General features: G+C 43.6%; 2 protein-coding genes across 4 annotated transcripts in view; both read right to left on the reverse strand.

The window, feature by feature from the left end:
- Positions 1-9,516, reverse strand: part of gabbr1a (gamma-aminobutyric acid (GABA) B receptor, 1a) — a 66,979-nt gene extending 57,463 nt beyond the window's left edge. Inside the window, exons 1-4 of one of the 2 annotated variants that reach the window (XM_034609880.1) lie at positions 9,119-9,516; positions 5,582-5,668; positions 4,640-4,704; positions 3,467-3,605 (exon numbers count right to left, since the gene is read on the reverse strand). In XM_034609880.1, coding sequence (XP_034465771.1) covers positions 3,467-3,605; positions 4,640-4,704; positions 5,582-5,660 — 283 coding nt within the window. In that variant the 5' untranslated portion in view covers positions 5,661-5,668; positions 9,119-9,516. Of the gene's footprint in view, positions 1-3,466; positions 3,606-4,639; positions 4,705-5,581; positions 5,669-9,118 lie in introns of those variants that run through there. The other variant, XM_034609881.1, reaches the window with a different exon arrangement.
- A 660-nt stretch (positions 9,517-10,176) lies between these two features.
- sh3bp5la (SH3-binding domain protein 5-like, a) lies at positions 10,177-19,294 on the reverse strand. Of its 2 annotated transcripts, XR_004616409.1 has the most exons (7): positions 18,559-19,294; positions 17,516-17,578; positions 16,671-16,799; positions 14,337-14,501; positions 13,719-13,892; positions 11,340-12,216; positions 10,177-11,307 (listed from the first exon to the last, which is right to left on the reverse strand). XR_004616409.1 is itself a non-coding variant. In XM_034609882.1 (6 exons), the coding sequence occupies exons 1-6, from the start codon at positions 18,790-18,792 to the stop codon at positions 11,692-11,694; spliced, it is 1,290 nt and encodes a 429-aa protein (XP_034465773.1). In that variant the 5' UTR covers positions 18,793-19,289; the 3' UTR covers positions 11,377-11,691. The 2 variants fall into 2 exon arrangements, 1 of the variants encoding a protein (XP_034465773.1); XM_034609882.1 differs by lacking the exon at positions 10,177-11,307 and having other exon boundaries at positions 11,377-12,216; positions 18,559-19,289.
- Positions 19,295-19,660: the final 366 nt, after the last annotated feature.

Raw genomic sequence — 19,660 nt, forward strand, 5'->3', positions numbered from 1 at the left:
CAAGAAGTGTTTATTGGGTTTTTTGGACACTTGGGGGCAGGTGATTGTTTTAATGCACGCTGCAGCTGGGGCAGGATTGGGGCGGCTGTGAGTCAGGAGGTAGAGCAGGTTGCTAATCCGCTAATCTGAAGGTCGTGGTTTGATTCCTGATTCCTCCACATTGCCCCTGACGGCTGTGCAGACAGTGTGTGAAAGGGATGTGTGCTGGATATAGTGGCGTTGTGTGAACGGGTGAAGGTGAACAAGCCTCTGCATGCCTGAAGCAGAAATCTCTCACAAATATGAGAGTTTTTGAGTTCGAACCCAGAACCTTCTTTACGTGCTGCTCAATTCAAAATCAACAGATAGATTCAATAGAAATATTCTCTTTGAATCCATGTTTAAATCACACTAATCTTCCATCATAAAATACTGTGGTTGACCATTTGCTTCCAGACCATAGACTGTTTATAAAAATGGGCATAGACTCAGAAAGCGAAGCCCATGTGAAAGCACCTGAAACCTGTATTCTCTATAATGACCAGCAGGTGGCGAACCAGGTTTCAACTGAGACAGTGCTAACCAGCATAGTTAATATTTTAAATATTAATTTACTTTAATCAGAATGAGAAAAGCTTTTTTTAGTATCCCTGAGGTGATAACAGAAACAGGAAGTCCCAAATACAGTGCAGACACAATGTGATATAAATATCTTCCATTGAAGACTCCAGATATGTAACAGGAACCATTAGTGTCGATCACCTGCTAGAAATAAATGAGGCCAAAGCTTTTGTCTTGGTTTGATTCTCTGACAAAATGCAGAGCTCTAGAATCTAATTCTGTGTATCTGCAGTTTGTTGAATCTTCCTTCCAGCATACGAGTGCATGTACACGCACGCACACTCACACACACACACACACACACACACACACACACACACACACACACACACACACACACTTACTTCAATCTGCAGCCTGCTCACTTACATAAGCCAGAGAAAACAAAAATCCTGCTTTGGAGAAACTCTGGGGAAATCTAAATTCCACTGATGTTAAATAGGGACTGAGCGAACAAAAAACAGAGATATAGCCGGGTTCTGATTAGATCACTGGCCTTATTCTCAGTATTTGCAGAGGCAGTGGAGATGTGATCCGGGTAGAAATTACATTCAAGCTTCAGAATGCAAGATTTAGGTTTGGAAGGAAAGTTTGCAGACAGAAATACAGATTTAGACCCTGTAGAAGCAGCAAAACACCTTAAATACTATAAAGGACAATTATTTTTTTTTAAAAGACATTACATCCAGTCTGTGGACGTTAAGCTCCTTAAAATCTCTGAAGCTTCTCACTGCAAACATCTGGAGGATCCCCTGCTGTGTTCACACATTGACTTCTCCTGGATTTCTACGGACTTTATACCACGAGGCCATAAAGTCTGTAGAAACTACGGAGCGTCTCAATCTGACATTTGCGTTCACACGTGCACCTCCTGCAGAGAAAGTACAGAGGACCTGCGGAGTCCAGTGCAGTCCAGCCTGAGTGCAGCTCGACTGACCCTCTGGAAAATGTCAGGTGCATGTTTAACAGCAGCATCAGAGGATACAGGCAGAAAGCTGGAATCAGCAGTGTTCAGCAAACTGACAAAAGAGAATCACTGGATCCACCCAGTGATCCAGATCCATTCCAAAATTGGACAGGTTCTTTCTTGGGTCACGTCCCGTCCTTCCACCATTCATGGAAATCTATTCAGTAGTTTTTGTCTTATCAATCAAAACTAACAAACCATTCAACCAATAAACCAGCGGTCAGGAGCGAAAACATAATTATCTAAAGCGGCTACAATAGAAAACTATAACATCAAATGAAAGTGGGAAACTACTCGTAGTTATGAACCTAAATAGACACTTATCCAAATCCCCAGCTCCCACCAGTTCTGCGGATCTTCACTGTTCACCTCTCTCACAGCATCATTTTCTGCTGCAGCAGGCAGGTGGCTTGGTCAAAAAAAAAAAATTCAAAACAGCTCCTGTGCTCTACCTGCTCGGCCCAGAACAGCCAACACACGGTCACAGACCAGCTGGTGAATCAAGTGGAGTGTTTATCTGCCAAAGAGCCAGAGATTTCCCTCAGGAGCTGCCAGGGACCAGGAGCAGAGTTAAAAGGGGGATTATTGGACAGCACATCCACCCGGTGTTCAGAGTCACCGTCCAAATCAGCAGTGATGTAGCTGCATAATCACCGGATGTGTAAATAGGAAAGTGTTCGCTGTTATTTCACTGTATCAGGGTGATAATGTTGCTCCTATAGACTGTAAATAAAGATGGACGACATGACAACTCCCCAAAAGTGAAGCCAAATCGACTCGATCGCCCCCTGGTGGCTGGTTGCAGTGCACGTTATAAATCCTGCCTCCTCCATGTTAGTGGACAGGCCATAGATGTCATTTTAGGTAGTTATCATCACACTGATGTAGGTTGAAGAGTATTTTTTTCTCTAGTAGTCGTAGTTTGGTTTTTATAAGTAATTTGATGCTATAGAAACAGGGTGAAACGTTGTGATTGGTCTTCATCCCACGATTGCCACTGCACAGACTCTAGGGGCGGTTGTGGCTCAGGAGTTAGGCCGGGTCATCGACTAACCAAAAGGTCTGCAGTTCGAATCCCAGACTTCCCCATTCTGCATGGAAAAGTCTCCTAGAGCAATATAATGAATTCTAAATTGCCCCTGATTGCTGTGAGTGATGTATGATTGAGAAAGATGCTTGAATGGGTGAATAAAGCGCTTTGAGTGATCCTAAAACAAGAAAAGCGTTATATAAATACAGACCCACTGTGGTTCCAAATGCGCAAGATTGCAGCGTTCGTTCATCTTTATACACAATCTATGGCATAAGTTAGTTATTAAGTGGTATAAAAAGGGTGGAAGATCAAGATGGACAGCTGAGACGGACTCTCGATTGGTCAGGCGTGTGTATTGAGGGACCTCGATACCGTGGCCACTTCCCCTGATCACTACGGCGCAGACTCGTTTGTATTTTGGCTTCATTTCTGTAAAGTGGGAGGAAGTGGAGACACGTCGTCCATCTTTATTTACAGACTATGGTTCTTTTAAAATGGTGGAAAGAACTAGAACAATAAGATTGCTGCTTTGAATTCATCTGAGCTCCACTAAAGGTTGCATCACTTTTCTTTACTGTGGATTTTCATAAGTAGCCGTGGAGAATGAAAATTACTCCAATCCCCGCCTTGCAGAGTATTTCACAGTTTCCTCTGTGCAACGTGTAAACGGGGAGAGTCAGTGACAGGCTGTGAAAACAACTGAGGTTTTATTTTTTGTTATTATTAATTGTGGCTTTAATTTGAGAGATGGTACGTGTTGGAAATGATTACACCACAGAAGATTTGCCAGGGAAAATAAAAAGTGTGAGGAGATAAAAGAAGAGAGGATGACGGGATGAAAAAGGAGACGAGAAGAGGAGACTTACAGCATCTGCTGTGCAGCGCAATGTCCGTCCACGTGCCGTTGGGCAAGCACTTCCTGACCTTGGGCCCCACGATCACCCGGTTTCCTCGGCAAATGTACTCGATCTCATAATCCACAGGGAGGATCTGCACGCTGCGGATCTGTGAGACACATGCGTGAGAGGAGAGACGACAATTAACGAGTGATTGATGCTTTCTCAAACCAGTTATTATGATTCACACAGGGACCCTCTTCATTCTGTCTCAGAGCAGCGGAGCCTTGCACCATATGGCGGTGACAATAGAGCTCTACTAAGAGCAATTCATGGCAATATTGTGTGAATTGATGGGCTGTCACACTCTGGATTACACCTTCTCTCTGGTTGAGGGATGCAGGAAATAAGATGGACAGCGCAGGTTTTATGTCTCACGTTGGTGTCGAGGTGTCGTATGTTCGTTTTAAACATGCGTACGTTAGATTTCAAACATTTCAATGGCTCGGTTACAGAGGTTTGGTCGTTCTTTCACTTTCACAGTGTGGAATGAAGAAGCTTTAAAGTCTCAAAAAATCTATTTATTATTGTTACATCTCTTGGATGTTTGATGATAGAAGGATGTTCTTACATAATAATAATAACCATTTGATACAGGAAATTATACAAGTAACAAAGTGCTTTACATCAAACAATATGAAACTCACAAACAATCTGAATAATAATAATGACAACAAAAGCCATAGACACCACATGATAAAAGCCGATAAGACGGCAGCATTGTGGACGAACTGTGGACAGTGGATTGATTTCTGAGTGAGGCCACATTATAGAAAGGGAGTTACAGCAGTCATCCATCTGATGAAACAGGATTTCTGCAGGTTTAAACCAATACGAATGGAATTTAAGATCTATGTCAAGTACGACAGATATGTGGGAATATATGGTGAAGTAGCCGAGAAGAGGATAACCATGGAAACGCTATGTTATCTCGACAACTACAGGCAGAGACAGTTGGTGTCTATAGTCTTCAGCACAGTCAAGCCAAGTGCACTGAGATCAATTCTGACCAGAGTGTTGGTAGAAATTGTACAGAGGAGTGATTTAACGTACAAGTACCATAATTATTGTCTGGTGTTTGTCAAGGTTTGACATGTTTGACTTTACAGCTGAGCTACTGTGTCGTAACTGTCTTCTCTGTACCTGCTCTTGTGTCAGGCCTCTGTAGCGGATCCCCCCGTCCCTGGGAGGCCGGATGATGGCACAGCCTGAAGAAGAAAAGAAAAGACAAGGATGGAGAAAGTGGGACGACAAGAGCAGAGAAGGAAAGATCTGTGGCCGGATAACGTAGATATGTTACAGCAACATGATACATCCCACTTTTAGAACAGCCCTGGCTTCTGGAAGAACATTTTTTGTATTCGTTCTCTCTGTTGACGTTTGAGAAAATCCTGATAAAAGCAGTTTCAAGCCTGGGACCAGACCGACCTGCAGCTACGAGATGAATCGTGAAGATAAAACATTTGATTCGGAGCAAAAACAATATTTGTAAACGTAAAAAAGGTACAAGACTGTGTATATGATTTTTTTTTTTTTTAGAGGGAAGGAACTACGCATCCCATAAACCATTGCAAATGATCCCTTTCATTTCCTTGTCTCTGAAAAACCCACAGCAGGTTAGAAAGGGAAACAGGATGTAATGATTTTCAGGGTTGTGGGAAACATTTCCACAGTAACTGCTCCACCAATCAGAGACTATTAAACCTGAGGACTGTGGGTAGTGTATTATTTCTCATTGATAACACAAGTAATACCCATTTTTCTTCAAACACAGTTGATAGCGTACGAACTTTGGAGCACATAGCATCGTTTCACAATCTCCTAGCTTGAGGGACATCTGCATAGGATGGTTAAAATATTACGGCTGTTCATCAAAATCTCTATTCAGAAAATGAAGGGGGTTTTACTTCAGGCTCCAACACTGGAGAGCTCTATTTAACCGACATTTTCTGTACTGCACAAATTACAGAGCTTCATTCGGGTCACTTAGCAATCTCTGCGGGGTTACTTCTCTCCATTAATGCATATTGTAAACAGACACACACAGCAAACGCACACACACACACACACACACACAAGAATTACCTTCAGTTGATGAATTATGTATGGGCACAACACGAGACGGAAGAGCATAGAGAATAATCAGAAACAATAGCCGCGCCATCTCTGGATCTGAAAGAGAAGAAGGAGAGAGGTTTTCACTGAGATGTGAAAGGGAAAGTGAGGGTTCTGGAGAACGACAGAGACGAACAGAAAAAGTCACTGAGAACATTTTCCTACGGTATTAATGCTACACCCTGTGTCCTTGGATACAGTCATTTTCGCTTCACTGCCGTCCTTCTAAAAAAGGAATGCATCAACTTTTCCCCCTCCCTTTTCAACCTGCCTGACTGAGCGCAGCGAGGATGAGCTGTGAGACGAGACCACTTCTCTGCTCCTGTTTGTGTTTACAGTGCAGCTCAGGATCAGTTGATTACCACCTTTGCTTCCGTTCCAAGGGCCCCTGTGTACGCGGGGTCTCAGCTCAGGCTTTGACGCCCCGATAGTGATGGTTGTGAAAAGTGGCGGCTCACAGAATCATCTCACACCGAGTCAAAAGATGTTTTCTTCATGTCACGGTAAAAGACCGCTTGTTGACCGTTTGACACGAAAGCTTTCCAATGCACAGCTGTAAAAAAAAAAAGTTATTTTAGATGTGTTGACTGTACAAGGTGAAATAACTCATACAGCCCCACAGGCAGGGAAACTGTGGAATAGACTGATGTAGCTCTGTAACCTTGTCAGACTCACCATGGACATTTAAAACGAGAGGAACAAAACTAGAACGGCACTCAGAGAGCGAACACGTCCACCGAGGCCCAACAGGCTCCTGAAATTCAATCAGGCTGCACCAAACTGTCCACACTCATAGATTTTAGTTCTCTAAATATGTGTGATTGCCGTGAACTTTGTAAAAATGCATCTCTCAACGTTAAAGGAAGTGCAAATAAAAACTCCTGGATCTGCCATTTTGTCCAGATCTATGCCACGATTTGATGGGTTCTGTCTCGGCCCATGTGCCGTCCTTCCACCAAACAAACCAGCGGTGAGAACATGACCTCCGTGGCTGAGGTAATTATTTAAAGGGGCTATAATATGAAGTTTGAACATTTATCAGATGACAGAGTGAAAATAATGATGCATATATCAGAGGCAATTACCACCCAAATCTGCAGCTCCCATCAGTACCAGTGGTCAAGTTGCATTCTGGGTAATGTAGGCAGTAATGCTGACAGCTATTTTCATGACAGATTTAGCTTCTGATTGTCGACATAATGCGAGAATAATAGAGAATAATGCCTGCTGCAATTTCCCAGAATGCAAAGTTACATCTTCAATTGCTTTGTGTTGTTCAACCATAGACTGTAAATCAAGATGGATGACGCGTCTCTACTTCCTCAAACTGTCCAGCTACAATATCCCGGATAGAAACGCTGCCAACTTGTGCATTTGGAGTCTGGACAGCAGCGATCAGGAGAAGAGTTGTAGTATCGAGGTTCTGTCGATACGCGTGCTAATTGTTTTTTTACAGTCTATTCACAAACCAAAGTACTGGACACTTTGACCTGATGCTGGAATATTAACCTCAAGGTGGTGCTAAAGGGAAAGTTAAGTTAGCAGGATTTATCCTCTGGGAACCACGAATGGGTTTACAAAGACCTTTATGGCAAATCAGTCAGATATTTAAGTCTGAACCAAGCAGCTAACAAACCAACACAATCATCCCCAGAGCTGAGGGTGGGACACAGATGTGAGTTTACACTGGGAACACTTAGCATTTTTCATTATTTTCTCAATTTATATAGACGAGACAATTAATCCATCAATCAAAACTATAATCAGCCGACCAATCTACAAGGGGCCTGCATTACCCACAGTGCAACTCGACCACTGACAGTCCCCTCAGAGGTTTGGGTGAGGACCAGGCTCCAGAGGTTCTGGTGACTCCACGAAACAGGATCTATACAACTTTTTTCACCCCACGTACGCTGCACTTCTCCAGCTGCAGAGACACTGGGATGTGAGTGAATTTACAATTACACAACGAGGGTGTTGTGCTAACCAGTCAGGAGTCAAAAGACCCTCGAGATTCGTGAGCCACGGCGCCTCGAGTGCTGGCAAAGGCAGGGGACACACACACACACACACACACACACACACACACACACACACAAACGGACTGTATCAATGGTAAACATAGCGATGGCTGCTCATTTGCAGTTTTGAATAATAAATGTTGCTTTATGAGGTTGTCACACATGCAACAAACAAACAAAACCTATGCATTCCCACACTTATGAAGGCAGTAAGGGGGTGGTGGTGGTGATGGGGTGTGTGTATGTGTGTTTGGATGGAGGGGGTCCTATAACAACGCAAATCACCACAGTGAGGGAGACAGATGGCAGCGAGGCTTGCTTGTGGAAGACAGACAAACTCTGCTGGATACTTCATTAGCATTATCCAGTGTATTTTTAGAGTTCACTGACAAGAGGCAGGAGGTAGACACCACCAGTGTGTGTGTGTGTGTGTGTGTGTGTGTGTGTGTGTGTGTGTGTGTTGGCAGTGTACAGTGTGTGCTCTTGTCCTGTGTGGGATGGATGGAGGGAGGGAGGGATGGGAGGCAGCAGAGTGAGAGGGAAACAAGAGGGGAGAGAGAAGGACATCCCAGCAGGAGTCATTAATATCAGGGATCACACACTGAGATGTATGAAAGCAAACTCTGTGTGTGTGTGTTTGTGTGTGGGTGCGTGAGGCAGCCTGACCAGCTCACACCCAGCTGACTCCCTTCACTGGTGCTGGGGCTGCAGAGACACCGGGCACACTGAGGCGTGAGGCCCCGGCGACTGGCCTCCAGCTCGGGGACGCAACCAAGGCTTCCCACGGTGCTTCTACAAACATGGCACAACCACCTCGCTGCAGACACACAACACACACACACACACACACACCTGCCTCCCTGCCTGTCTACACTGCCGGAAGCAGCAGTGGAAGCAAACGCCGCTGATCCGGGGTCCATTGCAGAACCAGAACCCCCCCCCCGTGCACACGCACATACATACAACCCACTACTACCAGACTCAGATGGTGCATTTTTGCGCACAGCTGAGCATGAACTACCGAGACGTGAGGGTCACGGTGAGGGTGCCACCAACCGTACGCTGTCGGTAGTTACTTATCGGCTGTTGACGAGGGAATCCGCGGTGGCCCGGAGAGGAAGGGAAAGGGGAAGAGGAAGAGGAAGGCCGACCATGTTAAAACAGCAGCCCCTCACACGTCTGCAATAAACGTGTCATGTGCCAGAAGCGGCTCCGGTGGGTTCGAAACGCGTAAAATCCCCACGATAACATCAGCCATCGCTCTCCTCCCACAGATGGTGGATGATGATGGCTCTTGCAGGAGGAAACTAAAAACAAATGTGGCCTGTGTGTGCCCATCGAAAATGCATGGCCTCTGCATACAGAATGAATGAGGCAGTTGGCATCTGTCTCCATCACCTGCGACTGGAACGGATCGATCCCCCGAATAAATGCAGCAATAGTAGCATCCAGCCCCCTGAAGCAAAGCAGTAGCATGTGTACTTACTATTAGTTCCGATGCGCCCTGTCAGGATAGCGCCTCGTCCTCCGGGTTGCAGCCGCCAGGGAATAACAACAATAATCCCACCGTCGGATTATTTGGTAGAAATGTGCATCTTTGCAACGGTGTCTTGTTTGTCTTTTCTCTTTATGGCTGTGTTCATATGGCTATAGATGTGCAAGCTGCTCCGTGCGTAAACAGGACGTTACCAAAAAAAAATTATTGCCAAATCGCTCGGCGCGTCTCCACGTATTGCAATTACGCACGGGCGAAGGTAAGAAATGACAACAACAGAAAAAACAAGATCCCGTAGAAAAAAAAATATACATGCACTATATACAAACGCATGAGCGACGAAACACCGATTCACTCCCCTCCTCTTCTCCCTGCCTCTCTCTCCCCCCTCCTCCTCCTACAATCTTGAGCTAATTCACGACGTCATGATGGAGACGCACCGTGCGTAACAGTCCCTCTCTCACGCATTTATCCGCTTTTTTTTCCTACCCCCCCCCCCCCCCCCCCTCTCCTCTCAAGATGAAACAAGGTCTAGACCCGCAACTGCAACGAAAAGAAACCACACACACACACACACATATGTATATCATAATGAATCCTAAAATGAGGCTTTGGATTCCGGATAAGCCTGCGTGGATTCATCCCGCCGTGAATAATTATCTCACGGCAGGAAGACGACACGGGTGGAGGTGCAGATATGGCGCTGTGGTGTTAGCACTGACTACATTGTTAAGCTCTTTTCCAAAGCCCCTTGGAGCTTAAGTCAACCAAGCAGCAATCAGTCGTCTCTACAACACTGGTCATCTATTGAATCCAAGCCCGTCGACTTTATTCTCTTTTTTATCTCCCTGTGTCTTTTTCTGTGCCATCTATTCTGAGATCAGCACCAGGCTTCATATTTATACATCTGCTGAATAATTGAGGGGAAGGCTTGGGGAAGACAGAACCCCTCACTGTCTCTCACCATCCCAGGAATAACACAAAAACACACATCCCATCACATCGAGTAAATCCTCCGAGATGTTAAAATATGAGAAACCGGAGCCGGAGACGTATGATTTGTTTTATTGATTATAGAGGATGACAATGCATTAACTGGAACAGGTGAGAGGCATCCTGACTAATTCAGGAATGCTATTAATAAAAGGCAGAAGACCAGTCGTTAAGACAAACGTGACGGTGAGAGGTGTTAATGATTTAAACACACACATTGAACTGTGGGTAAATTTATCCACAACATCTGTACCGCAAAAAACAAAACAACTGTCAAATATTCAAATCAGCAACACGCGTCACCTGTACAGGATATCTTCAATATCTTCAAGCTTTGTAATAATTACATACATTTACAAGTCCTTCCTGGACTTCACTGCTTTGCATCGTACACTGGTCACAATCAAAGTACAATTTCATAAAAGAAGAAAACACAGGAGTTAAAATGAAAATCCTAAAAATAAAAATCATACCTCTTCAAGTCTCATCAGAAACGGTGCTTGGGTCAGTCCGGTCGTTAGTATTTTTTTAAAATACAGGGCAAACACTTTAGTTCGTGAAATGGTTCTAAACAGAACTACAGATAAGTTTACGACAAACTACGACTCATGCTAAGTCTGTTACTTGCTCTGTGTCAAGGCACAAATTACAATTATTTATTTTTTTGTTAAAAAGGACAAGGAAAACCAGGAAGTGGAATTTGTGCCAAATGTAAACAATATCCAAATAATACACATTTAGGAAAAGGCTTTACAGCATCAACAGACGACAGCAGTAAGACATAAAAAAAAAAAGAAAACATGACTGAGTTTCATTATCTTAGCTTTAGTTTTGTCAGTGTTTGTTTCAGCATATATACCCTGAATACATGTCTGTTTTAATAAGTGGGAGTGCATGCTGTCGGAGTGGAAACAGTCGAACAGAGTCTCGATCAGACTCGACTCGGCCCGTTGTTATTCATGGTTTCAGGAATTTTCAAAAAACGCATCCTCTCGTGCCGAAAAAAGAACAAAAGCACTACTCGCAGCACGTTGCAAGTAAATAAATACAGGAAGTGTGGATTCGGAACATGCTTTCACTCTGCGGTGACAGAATCGCTTTCGTCATTTTTCCCTGCAAACTAGCTCGGCGAGGGGGGGGGGATGAGAGCGCGGACCTCTGCGTGTGTGGAGACACCGTGTGACCCTCTACCTTGAAGCCGCCACTGATTAGACTCGACGCGGCTGGAGGGGAAACACTGGAGGGTTTGGTGATTATTTTCCAGACTTTTGATCTTTCTCCGCTGCTCCTTCATGCTCCAGGAACAAATTCTACCCAGAATCCCTTGAAGGGAGTGAATATGCAGCAGACATGTCCTGGAGGGATGTACGCTCTAGCTAGGCTTCAGTGTTAACTGTGATCGATGTCAGCTTTAGGATAAAGTGTTGTCAGTCATCGCGAGTGTGCTTATATACACCAAGTATCATACAACTACGACTCCAGTGTTACGTTTGCAGCTAATTCACTATCTTATACTTTGGCGGGTACCTATGTGTGAGGGATGTTGTGTTGTCGTTATCTGTTGCACAGCCTCACAAACTGAAGCTGCGGTGGTGCTGCTTGTAGAACTGCTGCTGTCGCTCCCTGGCAGATGCTTCCATCAGCTTCTCTCTCCTGTCCATCACTCCTCCTCGCTCTTTCTCACACTCATCCCCAGTTACGCTGCCCACATCGCTGAAGTCCCCAAGGTGCTCGATGGAGTCGTATTTCTCCAGGTCGGAAGCGATGGTCTGCAGGCTGAAGACCGAGAGGGAATCCGATCCGGCACGCTCTCTCTCTCTCTCATTCTCATTCTCCTTGTATTTGTCCACCAGATCTTTCCCGGACGAGCCACCGCCACCGCAGGCTCCACCTTCTTCTTCTTTCATGTCGGACTCAGCTCCAACGGGGGGACTCCGCCCTCCGCACACAGTGGGGCGCCCTCCCTCGACCTGGTCCCTCCCCCTCTGAGCGTGGATCTGCTCGCTGATTTGCTCCAAGTTTCTCAGGGCGATGGAGTAGCGGGTCTTCACTTTGGCGACTTGCTGCTCGAGCTGCAGCACTTTGGCCTTGTGCTCCTGGAGTCACACAGAGGGCACAGCAACTTTCATCATCAATTTTAATATTGATTTAATGCCAGACAGAAAAAAATATATAACTACCAGTGACCTTTAGTAAATCTATAGGGCACAGAATATATTACAGCAAATTTGCCAACTCAGCAGCATATTTACAACTTGAGCTCGGTAAAAAAGAAAAATGAATAAGGAATAATTAGGACTTTCTTCAGCAGTTGCTTCTTGTAAATGGTTCAGTTTGAACTGCGTAATGTATAAAATGTCTTATTTGTAAAAAAACTGAAACATTACAACATCCACAAAAAAGTTATATCCTAACACGGATGACAGCTGAGTCACGACAGTCCTGTAATCTGTCACATTGTATTATATCACAGTCTGTGCCGACCCTCTGCAGTTTATGGGACTGTCATGACTCAGGGTGGTTTGCTGACTCCAGCTATCTCATAGCAAATCTATGAGAGGGACTAATAACAGACTGCACACTGATCTGATCTCTGTTTGTGTTTGTTGAGGAGATATTATCTGAGGCTACGACACGCGGAGCTGAGGAAGTTGATTGATCAGGGTGTGGATTCTACTTTATTCACCCTGTCGCCGACGGGTAGTTAAGACTAAGTAGCAGCCGTCTGCAGATATCAGGCTGATGTCTTGTCAACACAGATGAATTAGAGAGGAGACCCCTAGCTTCTGCCCCGACTGGGCTCAGAGTCATCATTAAAGTGGATGTGGCATCTGCTGCCCACAGTCCACATGTAGCTGAATGGGATTTATATACTTATAGTTACATGCACCACCAAAACATGTCTGTTTGTAAATAAAGATAACGCAAAAACTACGAAATGGTTTTCATTTTTGTGCGTATCCAGAATTCAGATTTTATTCCACTTTTTTTTTCTTTTAAATTGCAAGAGGTTTTTCAACATTTTCATTGATTCCTCAGGGATTAATCAATGGATCTTCATGTAAAAACTGGTATATTAAGTGGACAGATATCTATGAGTGTGTGAAATCTGGTGCCGCTTGCTTGAACTTGAGGGGACTGTACAGAAGTAAATGCTCTACTGAGCCGTTCTGAGGGTTTCCTGCTTACTGTATTCCACGCTGGGGTTGAATTTGGCTCTTCACACCCGTGCTCCCGTGCTACAGTTAGCACGCGTCTATTTTTTGTCACAAATGTGTGAAATACTCGTACTGTTAATCTTGTGTGGATTTCGAAGAAAATTAAGGCTCTTATCAGAAATTCTTAGGAGCGTTTTACGCAACATAAGTGTTTATCTGATGCAACTGAATCATAAAGACATATCAAAATAAATAAATCTAGGATTTTGTGACCGGACCATCTGGAGATCAGTGCTGATATTCAGTCTTATTTACAACTTGCCTACACAAACAGAACCAAATGTTTCTTGTGAGAATGGTAAACAGAGTGTATGTCCTGTACTCGCCACATGGCACAGATTATCTTCTATGTACTCGTGGGCCCTGTATGTCTGCATTACCTCCAGTATGTGGTTGAACTGAGCCTTGAGCTCAAAATAAGGTTTGGATTTCAGGATGACTCTCTTAAGGGACTTTTGCAGCATCTGAACCCGAGCCTCGGCCTCCTGACAGGCGTGTGTGACGCGCATGTGCTCCCTCTCACTGCGGAGTCGCTCCTCCTCTGCTTCGTTCACCTGTGACAGACAAGACCAGTGTGTGACAATGCATATGTCAAGTCAGTTGCTCTCAATATTTCCTGGGACCTTTCCTGCCAGCCCCCAAGTATAATGTCTGGAAAAATGCAAAGTGAACCAATGTGAGAATACAGCAGGACAATGCCAAGAATATTAAGGGGCAGGCGAGTGGGCGTGTTGATGACGTTTCTAACACATGACGCAAAAAGGGAAACAAACAGGTTGAATACAATTATCTCAGAGGAGCCACATACGTAGAAGTCAGAAAAGGGGAGGGTAACATTAAATAAAAATGAAAGCTTTTACAATTCTATATTTTTAATAATAAATAATCAAAAAAAATAAATGAATTAAGTATCAAGAAAATACAAGTGAGAGTAGTTTTATTAATAAAAATCCAGATTTTGGTAGCAATGTCTTATCAATAAGGTATGTTGTTATTACCTTGGAGGTAGCATGGTTGAGCATCTCCTGCCAGGTGGGATCCAGGGTGTTCTTCCCATCGGCCATCAGGCCCTGCTCTGCCACGTAAACCATCTCCCTGGCAGCTGTGTGCATAGAAACCGCTCTCTCATAGCTCAAAGCTGCCTTCTGGGTCTCCTGCTGCGCCTACAGAGAGCAGACAGAGGTTTCACAGTCTGCACAAGTGGAGCATGACAAGGACATGACCCTTTCTGTTAATACCAATTACTATCTAATCTCTGTCCAACCCTATTTGTAAATCAAGTAAACCCATCAGGCCAATAACATAATCAAAGGGGAAAGAAAAAAGAGTAGAGTTTTTTAAAACTATATGTATTTAGCTGTGTCCGATTTCCCACGAGGCTAATCTCACACAGTTACTGCTCCGACAGGGAGAAAACAAGTGTCTTGTATCCAGATTGTGTGTAGGCCTTCATCCAGTTAAGATGGATTACAGTTCACACCTGGCATTGGAATGAATCGCACATGCATATTGGATGACCACCTGTGATCAGATTTCTCTTCCCTGCTCAGATTTACTTCTACATTAAGAAAGATACAGTCGCCAGTGATGACAGAGGAGGAGGAAGCACTCAGTGACCGTACTGCTGAGACCTGGTATTAAAATCAATCCTGTGATTTGATCCCAAGCGAACAGCTTTAAGTTCTCCTGTTCACATCCAGCATTAAAATGTGTCCTGGATGTGTCTCCTCTCACCACATTTTGTGATCGGATCTCACTTCCTCGCTCAATAAGAAAAATAAACACATCCATCATTTGTATTCGGAAAGATCAAATTATCTTTAGCCAGTCTGACTATAGAGATGTGTTCGATGTCATTGTGTTTGTGAGCGTGTCGGTGTAAGGAGGAGTGATAGAGAGAGAGAGCGGAGCCAGGAGGAGATTTCACTCATTTCAGAAGAAAGGAAATCATTATGTGAGAGTGAGTGTGGACATCCTGGTGGCGGCTTCAGATAATTCAGTGTACGGGAAACATGGAGAAATCTGAAAAATACTTTTGATTCATTGTGAAACTGTAGCAAGTTAGAGGACGTCAGCTGAGGCCCAGGAAGCATTTACATTCACACTGATAACAGAATGAAGCCACATGTGTCTCAGACCCCATGTTCCGTCCCTAGTGATACAAGTGGAGGTGTATTTAAGATCCTATCAGTCACATTCGGAGCTGGTCTGGGACACAAATGGCCACATTTGCTGTGTGAATGCAAGAGTGTCCCTGGCCACATATGAAGGAGCGCCTACTCAGCGGACTTCCTCTGACCTGCTGCAGTTTCACAATGAATCAAACATATTTTTATGATTCTCAGTGACAATACATTGATTTGCTCATGGTCCTTGTGAACAGAAATGATGTTTGCATAAAGGGCAGTGAAATGAGATCTGATCACTAGTGGTCTAAGGAGACATATTCAGGACGCATTTTAATGTCAAATAGACAAACTTAGAGCTGTCCACATGTGATCGGATCTCTCAGGACGGATGTGAAAACCAGGAGAAGACACTGATGAAGGATTGAAGGCTAAAAAACATTTCTGTTAATAAAGCGACTTCTTGTCATTAAGAGCAACCCTCAACTGTCAGCATTTATCAACACAATAAGGATAACACACCTTTTTTTCTGGGTGCAGTGGGAAATACATGAAAACAGCAACCACAGCAATCACAGCAACACAGAAACATCAAAATCTTGTAGTTTGCCATAGATAAACAGAATGAAGGGATATTATACAGCTGTGTGCAAACTGAAAACAAACTGAATGCACTGTCAGTAAGACTGCACCATGTACTCAGACAGATCCATCCCACACCACAGTTCGTTTGCTACCTGTACAATTGGATTCAGTTTTTTTCTGCGATGTGTTTTGGGAGCTCCTCCTGAATTTGAGAGCTTCCCACTTGTGATTACCTCAACCCGACCTATGGGTAAATGGACTGCATTTATATAGCACTTTCCTTGTGTTATTGACCACCCAAAGTGCTTTACAGTAAAAGTCACAAATCACCAAGTCACACACACATTCATTCAGCGCTTCTTATGCACAGCGCTTCGTCGATCACAGATCATTCACACACTGCCGGCACAGGCCTCAGGAACAGGTTTGGGTAAGCCTCTTGCCCAGGGACAGTTCGTTGTCGTTATGACAACCGCACCAGCACCAAGCATCTGTCACACCCATCATCAAGCATTAGAGCAAAGCATACGAGTGATTCCTGCTTTGACGATTCACCCATTCACACATTCATGTCCATTCATACAGCGCTTCATACACATTCTGTAAATTGTATGCGTTTACCTCTTTTGCAAGGCGGCGAGCTTCGTAGTACGGTCTAGCTTTCTCTATGCAGCCACCCAGCTGAGAGCTCTGAGCATTCAGTTTCCTGGCAGACTCAGTCAGTATCTTCCGGTACCCTGACCTGGCATCCTGGATGGTTAATGCATAAAAATGACAAGATCAGATTTACCTGTAATGGAATGACTGATTCGATTTTACAAAAGGAGGATGGATGAATGTGAGCAATCAATTCGCTGAGTGTCAGACTATCAGCACCATTACATTTTATAGTTCTCACTTCTAGTTCTCTTTCTTTTTTTTCAAATGTTGTGGGTAAAGGATATTGGAAAATAAATTATCATATTGATTAGCAAATTCTGTGTGGGCTAATAAAATATTTAACGACAGAGACTCAAGCAATCCCCAGGGTGGTGGTAAATGGTTTTTTTCACATTCTTAAATGGGTTTTATTTTGTGAAAATCAGATCATTTTTATTCAATTTGTTCTCCACATTTATCAGGCATTTACAGATATTTATTAAATCAGTTTAACATAGTGCAACTAACAATTACAGTATATTCCCAATCCATTTGTTCCTTTATTAATGAAATGTCATAAAAGGACAAGGCCACAATTTCCCAATGTGACATCTTCAGATAGTTTTGTCTGACCAACACTCGGAACCTCTGAGATATTCAGTTTGCTAAGACACCACAAAACAGTGAAATCCTACAACATCAGCAGCTGGAAGCAGACAATGTTTGGCTCATTAGTTAATAACTATTTTTTATCAAAATTGCTGCTGATGAAAGTTCCATCTACTGATTATTCATATAAAAAACTCTCAGCCTTAATTTCTACTCACATCCAGCTGCAGCTCTAGTCTGTTGATTTCTGCACTGGCTTCGTTGAGATGTTCCAACTCTTCCTGTGGGGAAAAGAAAAAGAGAAATAATGTAGGAATTCATAAAGCTCCTTTTAACAAATACAAAAACTACACTGGCAATACTTTATTTTACTTGCTTTCATGCACCACGTGTTCGCAGTGAGCTGAGAGACGTCCAAAACTTTTAAGTGTTACGCTCTCATGGCTTGTTTTAAAATATATTAAAATCAGTTTTCAGAAAACAATGTCACTGCTTTAAACATGTTTTTTATTTGTCATGATTAATTTTAGCCTCTGATTCCTACATGTATGTGCATTGCTTTTAATCTGTATCCTATGTTTTAATATATGCGTGTGTAGCGTGTGTGTGTATTGTGTTGTATTCATATTTTTAACTGCTGCCCATCTTGACCTGGACTAAATGTTAGAGGAGATATTGGGACCAATCAATGTGACCTTCCTGATTAAATAAAGGATAAAGAAATAAACAATCTATGTAGCATGTAACTATGTCCCCTCTAGACCACTGAGATCATCTGCAGAAAGTTTATTAGGTTTCCAACAACAGCTGAAAGATAATTTTGAGATGCAGCTTTTGTAAACTAAGGTACAAAGATGTGGAACAGACTGTTGCTAGATATCAGAGAAGCTAGTTCAGTAAACGTCTTCAAAACAAAACTCATAACAGTTATCTCAACTTCACTTTATTCTGTTTATGTTTTATTAATTTTGTATGTCTTTTAACATGTTTTCATGTAACTTAAAATCTGTTGTCTTATATGAATAACATTTTAACAGGTTATTTTCATTAACATGTTTTTATTTGTATCTTTATTCTATGTTAAGCACTTTGAGCTGCATTTCTTGTATGAAAGGTGCTACACAAATAAACTGTATTATTATTAATATATAAGCAGGATATAAGGAGATATAAGGGCTTACATTACTGTAACAGGACCTAATGTTGTTTAAAAACGTCAGCTGACACCAGCTTGTCATTGAAACGTGGCGGCTCCTCATACCTGGATCCGGGGGTCCAGCTCCTCCTCGTACGGGCTGTGCAGTGGCTCTCCGCCGCCTTTTTGCTTCTCACTTTCCCCGCAGGTGTCCCTCAGGGCCGCCTCCAGTGCGGTTCCGTTGGTTTCGGCAGCCTTGACCTCCTCCTCCCCATCCCCACCGGGGATACCCTCTCTCCAGTCCCCGGCGTCTGACTCCCCGGACCCGGCGGGGCTCTCCCGCAAGTCGCCCGGCTCCATCCCAGGCCGGACAGTTTCGCTTAGCAGCAGCGTTAGCTTAAAAAAAACAGGCTTCAAAGAGCGGGACGAGTCGGCGGCGATACGAATCTAGCAGCCCGCTCCTGGTGGCCCCGTGTGGGCGTCGCTGAGCCGGAGTGAAGTAGAAAACAGTCCCAGCGGTGGCGACTGGTGACAAGTTCCCATATCAGGTGAAATCACAGCCACCGGAGCTAGCCTAGCTTAGCCTCCTAGCCTAGCATGCTAACAGGCTAACGCCGCCCGTTAGAGTAGAAGGGCTTCAGAGCAAACAGGTGAGAACAGAGGCTGGAGGTGGAGGGAGGTCCATCACTGTGTCCTCCACAACAGCGAGAGCTTCCTTCCATCCCTCCCCGGGTCTTTGCTCCCTGTAGCCGGACACGCTCGCTGACGGTGTCGGTCTCACATCATCGTTTCAGCGGAGGTAAACAGACGAGAGGGTGGGGGGGGGGCCGGGGCGGCTTCCGTAGACAGAAACTAGACTCCTGTCATGGGCGTTAGAAGAAACTTCCACATATAGTTTCTATACTCGATATACAATAAAGTAAAACAAATACGTATACTTTATTTTATCAGTATTATTACTTACTTTCTACTTATTACATACTTATCTTCCATGTGTTTCTATATATAAATATATTGTTTTGTTCTGTATGTTACTATATGTACATTTACTATGCTTTATGGAAATCTCATGTTTCATTAGTGCTGTATTTCAACTAGAATAAACTTTCACGTGTAGTTTGTCATAATGAAATCAACCAATTTATTAGACAACAAAGAGTATTAAGTTGGTAAATATGGCGAAACAAAAACTAATTAATTATCTTTCAGTATTTATCTACGTTCTTAC

Source organism: Hippoglossus hippoglossus, chromosome 16, assembly GCF_009819705.1.
Source record: "Hippoglossus hippoglossus isolate fHipHip1 chromosome 16, fHipHip1.pri, whole genome shotgun sequence".
Lineage (NCBI taxonomy): Eukaryota > Metazoa > Chordata > Actinopteri > Pleuronectiformes > Pleuronectidae > Hippoglossus > Hippoglossus hippoglossus.

What these genes read in the sequence shown, in the direction of transcription:
- sh3bp5la (XM_034609882.1), bottom strand. Translation starts at nt 18,792, where the DNA reads ATGGAGCCGGGCGACTTGCGGGAGAGCCCCGCCGGGTCCGGGGAGTCA. An exon ending in GACTAGAGCTGCAGCTGGAT is followed by an intron (nt 16,800 to 17,515) that starts GTGAGTAGAAAT and finishes TTAACCATCCAG; the next exon opens with GATGCCAGGTCAGGGTACCG. An exon ending in CTCGCCGCCTTGCAAAAGAG is followed by an intron (nt 14,502 to 16,670) that starts GTAAACGCATAC and finishes TGCTCTCTGTAG; the next exon opens with GCGCAGCAGGAGACCCAGAA.